The 12,896-nt window shown below is 37.7% G+C and overlaps 1 protein-coding gene across 4 annotated transcripts in view; it reads right to left on the bottom strand.

The window, feature by feature from the left end:
* Positions 1 to 292: 292 nt before the first annotated feature.
* The window catches only part of PLPPR5 (phospholipid phosphatase related 5), a 119,871-nt gene continuing 107,267 nt past the window's right edge, over positions 293 to 12,896 (bottom strand). For all 4 annotated transcript variants that reach the window (XM_053985271.1, XM_053985270.1, XM_053985273.1 and 1 more), the window contains 3 exons: positions 12,501 to 12,677; positions 10,901 to 11,020; positions 293 to 2,493 (listed from right to left, as the gene is read on the bottom strand). In XM_053985271.1, the coding sequence (XP_053841246.1) occupies positions 2,461 to 2,493; positions 10,901 to 11,020; positions 12,501 to 12,677 (330 nt within the window). In that variant the 3' untranslated portion in view covers positions 293 to 2,460. The remainder of the gene's footprint in view (positions 2,494 to 10,900; positions 11,021 to 12,500; positions 12,678 to 12,896) is intronic.

The following is a 12,896-nucleotide window of genomic DNA, read 5'->3' as shown; positions in this document are numbered from 1 at the left end:
AATTCTTGCCACTTCTGAAAATCAGTCAGAGCAGTGTCTGGAGCTTGGCTGGTCCACATTGTGGGGAGAGTCCTTCCCCAACAGGCTGTGGACTCTGCGACACAGCTCTTCCTCTCATGCTTTTCAAGTTCACCAGAACCACTTCTAAGGGAAGGTCCGTAACTGTGGGGATTTCTGGTTAATTGTGAAAATATGTCACCAAATGCAATTCACATAAAATCATATTTTCATTACATGCACACCATCAACCAAAATATATGTAAAGCAGACACCTAAAAAAATACTCTACATATGAATGAAAAATTATTTTATTTAAAAATACATTATACAGCAGAGTGTCTCTCTTTTTGTTTTCTCACTGCTGGTTCACAGAGATATTATGATAATTTTAACCCAAATATTTGACTGGGAAAGATCCTGAGAAAGAGACCAGTTACAAGCTGATGATATACAGTACACTGAAAAAGAGTCATCTCTTTTAACATAAAAGAATCTCTTGGTAATCTTATAAATCAGATATAAAAAATGCAGATTTGCTACCATGCAAAAATGAGTGAACATTTCATTTAAATCTGCACACAGAGAAATCATTAGTACCTTGGAACCTAACTAGCTAGACTAAGAGCAGGGTGAGTTTATCACGGTGATACAAACTTTGGATCTACTACAATTTTGTAAACACAGTTGATAGTCTAATAAAGGTGGATTTTCAATCACCTAAGTAACCTACCTGTAGCTAAGGACTCTATTCTAGGTCTTTTCTCCCCACAGACATATTTCTTCAATCTCTTAATTCTCAGCTTAGCACAATGACTTCGTGGCATATGCTCTATTGCACTCAGAGACAACTTGGCCTTGCCAAGCACTCATTAGGTAGTTGTATTTTAGTGAAAGCAGAGGTTAAAACATAAAGTAAAAGCAGGCATTACCTGATGACTATGTGAGAATGCATTAAAATTCATCATAGAAAAAATATACTTGATTCTACATCCTTGTGTTTCAAACATACTCTAACAATGATTAATGCACAGGAAATACACCAAACTCTGGAAAATTTAAGGCCTAAAATGCTCAAGAGCCTGCACTGACCAATAATATTCTCAATGTTTCTATAGTGCTCACATTTTATTAGCTCTTGCCAGAGGGACACTGTGTGGCACATGTTAAGAATGTCTTCAGTATTTACAATGTTCAGATCTGTTTGGTGCTCAATTTTTATAGAACAACTTCACTATGAATAGTCGGCAAGACTCTTCCAAAAGGGGGGGGGGGGGGGGGCTTAATCTGAATATTCACAGCAATAACAGAGATATGGTAACATTGGCTGATGTTGAAGAAAAATCAATTTGTCAACACCATGAAGACTGGCAGAGGATTTTTTTTCCTATTTTTAAGAATATGAGTGTCAAACACAAAGAGAGATAAAAAGTTTTGTAGAGGAAAGTCTGCCTGTCCTGGTCATTTAGGGTGAAAAAAAAATTAATTGAGCCATTTTGCTTTTTCCATGAGTTTTCCATGAAAATGGAGAGTAGAAACTCAGATGAACTTTTCTCACTAAGCTGGTGACCCTCTTCTTATCTTAGCACCCGTTCTCCCAGCATAGTATCAGGGAGTTAAACAATCATGAGAAGATGCAGGCTGCCTTGAGTAATTTGTTTAAATGATTTATGAGTAGCACGGCTTCCCATCAGATATGCTAAGCTAAGAACGGAGCCCTTAACCTTTCATGGGATATCATTAGTAATAAAGAATATATCAAAGATCAAATTCTCTAAATTATTCTCACTTCTTTTAACCTAGATACATATATGTCATCCAAGACATTCAAGAACTACAAAACAACAATTCAACTACAATTATGTCAGGAAAATATCCAAATAAATAAACTTTTAATTATGATACAATACTTATTACAGTAAAAATTGGCATTTTTTTTCTCTTCAAAAGCAGAAGCACCAGTCTTACATATAACATACTGTTTGAATGATATCTTACATGGAATACAGCGTAATACAATGTGCAAACAGCATTTTCATACAGAACATAATATTTGTCTAGTTTTTATACACTGAAATTGCCTCAAATGGAAACAAGTTCATGCTGAATTAAAAATGTAGATTTTAAAAATCAAAGTTAAACCAAAATACAAAGTACTGTTGGAATAGGTACATGAACCATTGAAAACAATGAGAAGCCAAAATAGAGGGTAATGTCAGATAATTAGTGCTCAGTTTGTCCCATTCCATCATAAAAGTAAACAGTTAATATTTTTGCTAGAAAGTAAAGTGACGTTCTAATATTTAAGAATTCTTCAAAATGTTGGTATCATTTTAGTGATGTAAAAATCAAGTCAGAAATAGGACTTCTAAAAATTTCTTATTTTTGATACACTGCAAATATCATGTGTGGGCTGTGAAAAGAGATGAAGTCCAGTGGAGTGAATATACATCAGCGTCAACATCATGTGACTTCTGCAAAGGCCGTGATGTGGTTCTACGAGTTAAAGGAAAAACAAACAGATAAAAACCACAAAACCACACAGACAGACAGCAGTCACCATTGTGAAAACTTTTGCCTCCTGGGTTTGAAGGGCAGCCTTGTACTTGGACACTATTGAAGGATGATGTAAATGAAAATGATTTTCACTGCAATGCTCTCACTCACTCCCATAGCAATTCTTAACTGCTGAAAGACTGGATAGGGAAGTATGCTGAACAAAGTAATTCTGTGTGATGGTTCTATTATATTTTAATTTCAGATGGCTTTTGCTTGTTCTAAATTAAGTTAAATTTTACATTACATGGCAATAATTGAGTTAGCTGTACTTTTATTGCTATGTTATTCATAATTGAAAACAAAATTCCTAGAAATGAAAATGACAGTTTCTGACAGATTATAATACTCTATTTCAGTGTAAATACTATTTTAATATTAAGTTTTTAAAGATTATCTTCTCCCCATGAGCTCAATGGCACTGAATCAAGTCACAAAATGCTTGAAATCAAGTGGCATTTGGCAGTTAAGAACTCATATTCAAATTTTTTTTTCAGAATCACCAGTGTCCACTTGCAATCTAAGAACATTTTCCTCTTTCCTTCAGTGGGACAATTCTCAGGAACACTGAGATGTGTATTGGAACACAAACATTCTATGTGCAACTCTAAAACCCTGCAGCATCCCAAAGAGTTTGGCTACATTTTCATACTCAAACCTAAGCAAGTGACTCTGATAACATCTGAAGGAGAAGGCAACCACAGAATGATGTGCAGGATCCAGAGAAAGTGTATTTCCCTTTGGGCACACTGTACCCTTGACTGCCACCATTTTTTACAAAACATGCAATGGTGAAATTAGTAAAGGGAGCCTTGATGTTAAGCCATGTCTTTGTTTCCAAGCACAAAACTGCACAGAGGGTAAAACATCAAGCAAAGCACTGCAAAGTTTTTTCTTCACTTTGCCTCCTGGGGCAGATTAAACTCAGAAGAGAGGAGATGTGAGCTGAAGAGGGGAATGTAGATAACCTGGGGAGAGTGGGACCTCCCATTTTTTGCTTAAGGGAAGTCTTTCAGAAAATCTCTTATCACACAGCATAGAAAGTGCTAGAGAGAAACAATGTCCACCATGTAAGTTTCTACTTCTCAGTTCTTCTTTAAACTGCCTGAATATTTATCAGTCTTAGCAGGGGGAGACAGGCAGGTATCTTTGCTTTTTCACATTAGAGAGAGGAAATTAGAAATGCTTTGATTGGAGAGCTGCCCCTTATGCCCCCATCTCCAAGCCAGGCTGGCAGCTTTGCTCCCTCTCTCACTGTGCCATAACTGTATTGTGTCCAGGGGGAGAAGATTTCTTCCACCTCCCCTACAATATGCATTTTAGCTCTAGCAATGTTCTTGCTGTACTTTATGACAGCTTTCATAAAAGAATACTCTTCAACATTTAACAGCAAGCATCATGTATATTCTTCCCCAAAACAGAATTTATATATTTTAAATAAACAACAATTATTAAACCATGACCATATTTTTTAAAAAAGCATTAGAAAAAAAACCAGTGCAACTTTTTATGAAAAAGTTTTCAGTAAACAATAGTAACGAATGTTATTGCTTGCAGATTTTTATTCTGCAGAAGAAATGAAAAATTAGACTTCCTAATTTAGGAAAAAAAAAACAAAAACAACTCCAAGCATTTTATTTGGCTGGCCAATTTCTTTTTTAAGTATACAAAAGATGATAAAGTGTGCAAATTCAATGTCTCTGGAGTTGCTGTGAGGCTATGATGACATTTTCTTCATAGTATTTATTTTCTTTATTTAGACCTCAAAAGTCATCCTGTCAACTTAAACTATGCTCAGTCTAAAATTATTCACTTTTTTCATAAGATGGTCTAAAAATGAGGAATTGGAGGGAAAAAAGGAATTTCTCTTTATTTCAATCAATTCTTTCAAGTCCTGCTATGTGCCATTCCTGTCTCTAAGTGACACACATTTGGTCTGTGATGCAGAGAACCAAATGCTCTTTCATGTGGCATTAATTCAGGAGTGGATAACAATTATTTAGGGAAAGAAAAATGTGGTTCACACTTCTGCCAGCTATACTTCCAAAATCAGCAGGTCACCATCCTGGGAAGACATGCGGAGCATGGGATATAATAACACAGAAGAAAATCCTCCTTCCTCAATAAGCCCTCAAAGAGAACTGCTGAGCTGCTGATCATGGACCTATTGATTTGGACCCTACTGAAGGCCTGTCAATTCATGTCCAATGGACTCTGCAGGGTGATGCATAACTAGGTCAAAATTAATCACTTGCTGATGGCAAGAATCACTGATACAGATTCATGCAGCTGTCTGGTTTCTCGTGCTTTTTCATGCTACCATTTCAGGCAAAACTAGAAATAAGCCTTGCTGACACTCTGCAGAAAAAAGCCCAAACAAACAGCATCCCTCTGGAATAACTACATTTCAACTCTTTTAATTCTGCTTAGATTTGCTATGACAAGGGTCAGAGTGAAATACTAATTACTGTCAGCAGAGTCACACAGATGCAGGAAGACAAGCAAAGAACCATGCATAAGACCTCAACTTCTCCAATTCCATGAGAAAATTTTTTCCATAAAGTTCTCACAAGAATCAGAAATGCTGAGGGTCTGCTCAATGGCAGCAGTCTCACAGACAAGCAGACCAGCGTTGGTACCATCCATTCTAAGAGGATAGTACCAGGCTGGTGAGCAAAGCATGCATCATAATTGTGCTCTCACACCACTAACAAAAAAGGTAAAGCCAAGGGCTTAGCCTTGAGTGCAGGTTTCTGAGGGAAATGATCCACAACTGTATATCTTTTGTTAAGTTTTAATTAATTTCTGTTGATAAGCAATGCTATAATGTCAAAGCATTGAAAAAATACATTAAACTTTTTGTGATTTGCAGTTTTCATTATATATATTAAATATTTTTAGCTTTTTTTTTTACTTTGCTCTTATCCACACAGTTAGAAACTGTATGGATTTTTGACTATTCAAAAATAGTCATCATCCTAAAAAGAAGACTCTTCTCTTTTTGAAAACAGGACTTTGTAAAATTGTTTGCAATTTTTCCCACAGTAGAGTTTGTTAAATAGAAAAATACTACTGTAGTACCTTAGGCAAATGGCAATTGATCAAACAATAATAATGATGTTATCATACAACTCTCTGAGTCAGCAGAGTGTATTTTCTGCTTTTACTGGAGAAATGAGAGTTTCAGAGCAGCAGGATGCACGGAGGTGGAAGTGCCCTGCAGCCCTGCACAGAAGGCGGGCAGCGCCCGTGCCCAGCCGCGCGCTCACTCGGTGCGCTCCTGCGCACATACGCGATTGCCTTAGAGCAAGGGGCTCGCGGCGCTCCGTCCCTGACAGCCACGAGAAGAGCCTAAGGATGCGTGCTTTGAGGGAGGCTCCTTGCAAAGCATCTTCTTGACTGTGACTAATGCCTCGATTCTGTAACACCTACAACATGCACGTTTGAGGAGGTCACACGGAATATATTGTTCCACTTCCCATGTTTAAGTATTCGTTTAGCTGAGCATTAGATGTAGTGATCACCGTTTGCATTCAATCAGAAATAATTCTTGTACAATCCCCCAGAAGCAGATTTAAGTAGAAGAATAGGACGTGATTACAAATTCAAATGTTTGACATTGAAACAAAACTGCTTAGGATTTTTTATGAGCTGACTGTCCTGGGTATGTGTGGTATGGTTTGTGAAGCAATGTTGTATTCTATCTCCCTTAACAGACTGTATTATCAAGAGAAAATGGTTGCCAAAAACCGCCTATAAGCCGATGTAAGCACATGGGCTCTCATCAAACCATCCTGGAGAAGCAAGTATGGACATCTACGAATGCTTCTGGACATCAAGCACTACAGTATTTGGAGACCTCTCAACTAAAATATTTTGAAGCAACAGAAATGGACACAACTCTCTCCCACATCTGCCCACAGTATGATGGCATAGCATCTTTTTATTTTGCTTTTAGCTGTGAGATCAGTGAGAGGTGATCTCCCCGGAGAGCTGCAGGGAGCAGGCCCAGCTCCCTGAGCCATGGTGCTGTGTGCACACCAGGGCACAGAACAATTGAAGACTTGGTACCAACAGGCTTAAGACGAAGAAAAAAGCAGTAACATTGAGAACTAAAATTTTCTGACATTGTGAAGAAGCTGTTCTGTGTCTCATGAGCAATCAAGATGGAGTAAATAGAAAAAACAATACCCTTTAAATTCTGAGGAGGAAAGCTTTCCTAGTCTGAAAAATACTAGCAGAATTCATTGCAATATCTACACTTACTATTGCTAGAATGGTTTATCACCGTCATTTAATTTGGCACATACACAATAGAATAACAGTTACTGTGTCAAACTCAAGAAGATTTCTGAGACAGTTAACACTGACAGTCACTAAAAACTGATATGATGGGCAACAAGAATGCCACATATTGCAAGAGGAACTCCAAATGCTTATGGCCATTAAAACTTGGAAATGGCAGAAGGAGAGGGAATGTAATCTATGTCTTTTGAGTTCAGTCATGCTGGATAGTCAGTCCTACGGGGCAGTATAAGAAACTTCATTGTAACAAGGAACAGCGACTGTGTTTGGGAAGGTTTGGGCACTGCTGACAGAAGTAGCAGCATGAAAGAATGCCAAGCAGAACCTTGGGGAATAAATGCAGTTTAGCTGTCAAACAGAGCACTGCCAAGAACCCACTGTGCAAATAAGTAGTACTGAATAGCTACAGAAAGCACTGATAATCACACACAGTAATTATTTCAGCTCATCTCACAGGAGATGAACAATGGCGCATCTCCTAACCCAACACTTCCTTCTGAAACCTTCTATCTCAGTATTCTATCTACTGCCTCCATTAGTCCTGAAATACTCCATGTTGTATTTGTATTTGATTTTTTCAAAGCTAGAATACTTATAAAAAATAAATAAGGCTAGCAGAATCATAAGCTACTACATGATGGGTAGGAGATCTCTGTAAGCCCTGGCCAATTTCAGGTGACTTTTGCATGAAAAAATGTCAGTTTCCCCTGAAACAGGAAATACGGTTTGTGACTGCACTTGGATAAAGCTGAACCTCCAAACTCTTCCAGGTACTATCCAGAATATCCCCATTTCTCAGTAATTCCTGAGAAACAACAGAACTCTTTAATCTTGGGTGAGAGGATGAGAGCTTCCTCTCAGTAGGAGGCTGCAAGCTAACTGAAACACCAACAGTCTTGTAAGAGATGAAGAAGGTCAGAGACAGAAGAGAAAAAGAAGCAGATGGGTGAGTGATGAGGTTTCTTTTCATTAATTCTGAGGATGATTATAGTTAAGGTAAAAGCACTAAGTCTGCACCACTGAGCAGGCTCTGGCAAGGATGGCTCAAGGAGACACTGCAACTACAGCTTATTTGAGTGCATGGGTACCCGTGCAGAACAGCTAAATCATCTGCATGCACCGCAATGAAGCAGAAGTGTCCTGCAAACAGTGAGCTAACCTTGTCACTAAGCAGCAGCAGCAGCTCAGTTCGGAGTATCACAAGAACTTATGCCCATTTAAGTGCACTTCAAACGTAGCTAGACCTCCACCAGAACTCAGACAGTGGCAGCACGGTGAGCGTGCCAGGAGCATTTGTTCTCCACGGAGAAAGCACTGGAATAGCAAGTAGCAGACCTGGAAACAGCAAAGTAATGTGCTTCCAGGTCTGTATGATGCATCATGTGCTTATTCATTTACAGGTGAATTTATTACAAAATAGCAATGAGTGGAGTCCTATCTGGCAGGCATTTCTAGTGAAGTCATTCTTTAAGGCAGGAGTTTTTAATTGCTTGATCCCAGACACCTATATAGTTACTATTTTTTAGTACCAGTCACATGCTTGCATTGCTTCCTGCTTGCACTGCTTTAGCCTTTAATAACTTCAGACAGACAGGATTTGTGCTACTCCCAGTAGCTAATTTCTGACAATATCCTGTCTTTAATATTGGTACAGGAACTTGTAGACTGTAAATAAGGAAAAAAAGTTTTAAAATGAGCAAAATGTAAATCTATGTACATTCAGAATATTGAACTGGAATAGTCCTAACTGAAATGTAGTGAAAAGTAACTCACGTCTCTGAAGGAGGAAGAGGCAAACAGCACACAAATTATTTAGCATCACTCTCTCTCCAGGGGAGAACAAATGATGTAAAATAAGAAGGGAGTTAAAAAGCAAAGACTAATTCAAGAATTCTTGTAACAATGGTAGTTAATTGAGAATACCTAACTTAATTTAAACCTTAGTTCCCTGAAGTACTTTTCTTAATGCCTTTTATTTAACAGCGCCTGTCTTCCCTCTAAAACTTAAGATTAAACAAAAAAAATTACATTAAAAAAGGTAAAAATATCCATAGAAACTCAAAACCTAAAGCACTCACATGTAAGTAACTTCTTCATCAACTATTTGCTAATTCAATTTTAAACTTTCTGGAAGTAGAAACAGAAGAAAGCATTTCCAAGCAATTAGCAAAGTCTTCACCTTATTGTCCTTGCATCCCATCCTCTCTGTCTGAAGAGGAAAATGGCTTTGCAACACAGACAAAGATGAGATCTCAGCAAGTGGTATCACTCTGTGGTCAGTCCCCAGTTTAATTAAAACTAATCTCTAGAGAGAAGCTGCATGACAGCAAACAGCTACTGTCTACTGCCATAAGAATATGGGTTCAGAAGGAAAGAAGCTCATTCATGTAACAGAGTCCTGGGCACTTCACAAATGGCAGTGGTTATCCTCAAGCAGAGCAAACATTACTCCTGCCACTATCCTCCTACACTCTCCCATAGCTTTCCCCACAGGGAAAACTAGGCCAAGTCTCTGGAAAAGAACGCTGTTGATCATGAGTGAGAGGTTCTCAAACCAGGTAGAAACATGAAGTTAAAATGAGGTCTTTATTACCAGAAAAAAAAAAATTAAAATTTCAATATCCAGAGAATGTATACATATTACCTATGACGGCTTTTGAGCCACAGAAATGGCTTCTATTGCATGAGAGCCTAGCCTTATAAAAAACATGTTCTTATTAATGTGGTATGTTCCAGGCCAGATGACAGCTTGTTTTGTTTTGACATTTTATAGAAAGTTTACTGAATGGATTATTTTGAAGATACACATTCAACATCTAAATGCTTGTTCAAGCAAATGAGACTCTGACCTCCTTATGACAAGATATCAGCAGAAGTAGCTTAGACATACTTGGTTCAAAAAGGCATGTTAGACCATTCTGAAAAGAAATCTTCGTTCCCTTCAAGGAAAGGAATAAAAAACCCAGGAGTAGCAGCAATTCTTACTAAAGAACAACTTCCACCACGTTCAAGTGAGTAAGACAGATTGGGAAACCTTTCTTATGTTGAACATGAAAAAAATTATCAGAATTAATCTGGAATTAAAATAATACCACAGAAAAAATACTTTTGGTGCCCTACCCAGTGAAGAATTGTTTGCTATCTTCAAATATGGGCATAACCCAATAGATTTTAATGAATTATGACAGATACAGCCATTAGAAAAACTAAACCTTCCTTTAAACTTTGCATTACTAGTTCAAAGCTTCCCCTTGGTAAAAATGCTTAAAATATTTTCTGTATTTGGTTATGCTATCTATTTCAGTAGTTTTTTGCTCATAAAATTAGTCAATCTTACCTAACATATAGTACAACACCATCTTCAAAAAATATAAATGGTTATCACAGTAAACTAAAATAAATTTTATTGCAATACTTACACAAAAAGTCTTGGCATAGCCAGGAGACTCTCACTAGCATGTTCTAGTCTAAAATCCATGTGCTCTCACAAGAGGTCATGGGGTTAGTGCAGTTAATGTATGGCCAATGCTATTCTCACTTCCAAGTGGGCACCCTGTCCTGGGTCTGATGTGTCTGATGACAGAAGCCCCACAGATGATCCAGAAGGGACTGCATCCCACCCTCTACACCAGGCTGAGGACATACCACAAACAAATAGGATAAATGCCACTTGTACCTGAATTGCAAAGCCCCTTGGGCCAGGGGTTAGACTTTCTTTCTAAGCATTCGAAGAACTTTCTATCTACTGTGGATTATCAGGCAGAGTATTAATCACATTTACTTGAGGAACACAAGGGGAGACGGTCTCAGATCTACTCAGCCTGACTCCATGGGCTTAGCAGTATCTACACCAGTAAAATGATGACATGAAGAGTCTCCCAAGGGGTATCACTGAATTTAATTCCTTTCTTCTTTCTCTTTCACTGACAAGTTTCTTTATTTCAAATCTGATTACCTTAGCACTCTTGTCAGGATAGTTTGTGATCATCCTTCCAGGAAAGCTACATCTTATTGAATTGTTTTTTAAAAAGTCAGATATTACCTTTTCTAAAGGGCTTTCTACTCTGGGTATGCTGATCATGGGCATCTGGGTCAGATTATCCAGATGAGAATGCTCGTGTTCTGGCTGACGTCCTCTGAAGTTATTTACCACACAAACAACCTAGAAGGGATTTGAAGATAAACAGAATACCTAAGGAACAACTCATTTTTTCAAGCTTTGATCCTGACAATTATCATTAGGCAGAAATGACACCAACTTTTAGTCACAGCTTTACAGTAGAAACACTGAAATGTGAAGTTCATGTTTTACAGAAAATCCTTAATTAATATTTCAAGACACACAACTGTCAAGCGATTTATTGGTACATGCATCATTTGAGAACCAAAAAAAACTCTTATCTAAAAGAAAATCCATTACTGAAGCTACACAATAGAACACCAATTATTATCAATCTCATGAAGAAGTGTCTTGCAGCATCACATGGCATTAACCTTTAAACTCCTGGGAAGGCCAGTGCCATCTCAGTTTTGATCAGAAAAGACTTTCTCAAATGAAGAATAAGAAGGGGAATTAGAAGGCAAGGGCCATGCCCAAGTCTGAATGTAACTTCAAATCTGCTCAGGGCAGCAGATTCTCACACAGGGACTTCGTAATGTGATGTGTAACAGTTTGTGCTTCTACCAATTACAACACTCAGCTGAGCAGTAATGTTGGCCTACTGCATTTTCTTCAAAACACAACTAAATTTGATGTCATGCTACTGGACACCTTGTGTGGAAGGGAACATTTGGAAATGCAAGCAGCTGTATTTTAAAGGAGACTTGCAGATACCCTTGCATGTCTAGAAGAGACCCCAGTCATCCCTAGGAAGGTTTTCAGCCAAGCCATGCTTTCAGATCCAAGATCTTGAGACCAAGACCCTGTGACCCAATAGTCAAGCTCAAAAGTGTTTTCATGGGGGAAGACTTCAAAGGTGTATTTAGTACTATTACAAGCTGCCAGGTAGACAAACCTACAGGCATTAAACAGCAGCGACTGTTCTATTCTACAGTCTTGCACTGCAGATATTAGTGAAGGTGATTAATAGATTGGAAAGTTTTCTGACACAGACTGTAGTCATTGGCAACTGTGATTAACCATATGGTTTTGGAATACAGCTCCAGAAAAGGGAAAGGCTAAACAAAGATTTTTTTGATACAGAATAATATGAAATTTCAACATAAACCTGAACCACTATGAAATAAATTAATTAGAGTTATTGTAAAGCCAGAAAAACAAATGCTACCCTATTCTCTGATTAATGTGGGTACCACTATATCAAATTGAATACTTTATCCATTAAATCATAACTATGTGTTATTTTGAGGAATATATACTTCCTGCAAGTGGGCCTTGCTGCATAAATTACTGTTTGAAATGCTACAATCTGGTTTATATGGAAGGCAAAAGAGATAATGGGATCAGTCCTTTTTTGACTTCACATTTCTGAGTGTATGTAAATACTACTAAGGAAACTGATGACTAATTAAAAAAATTAAGAAACGTGTCTTTTGTTATTTAGTTATCTGAAGGCTTTTTTAGAGATACAAACTTATACATTGATTTTTTTCAAACAGAAGTGACACAGACACACACTTACCAAAAATACTGCTATAGATATTCCAATTACAAATCCTGCTATTACATCTGACCAGTGATTTCGATACTCTGCTACTCTGTTGATTCCAGTAAGGAACGCCAAGCACATTAAACCCAAACACAGAACAGGTTTTGCAAGCCTTGTTCCTCTGGCTTTCACTGTGTTGGTGATATACATCTGAAAATTAGAAAGGAAGAAAGTGTAAGACTGATGGATGTCTCCCACTAACTGGTAAATAAAAGCTCTATATTTCATTTGAATAGAGTATGTGTATTTGGTGCTTTTTTTTCTGGAGTGGGGGAGGGTGTAAAGAAACTAGGAGGTAGAGCAGTAGATAAAGTCATCACATCCTTTTCCTAGGGATATAGAAGAAGAATCAGCCCATACAGCAAACTT

The sequence above is a fragment of the Vidua macroura genome, chromosome 9 (genome assembly GCF_024509145.1).
Source record: "Vidua macroura isolate BioBank_ID:100142 chromosome 9, ASM2450914v1, whole genome shotgun sequence".
In the NCBI taxonomy this organism is placed as follows: Eukaryota; Metazoa; Chordata; class Aves; order Passeriformes; family Viduidae; genus Vidua; species Vidua macroura.
The sequence above is the reverse complement of the archived record's forward strand: the minus strand, read 5'-3'. Positions and strand labels throughout refer to the sequence as shown.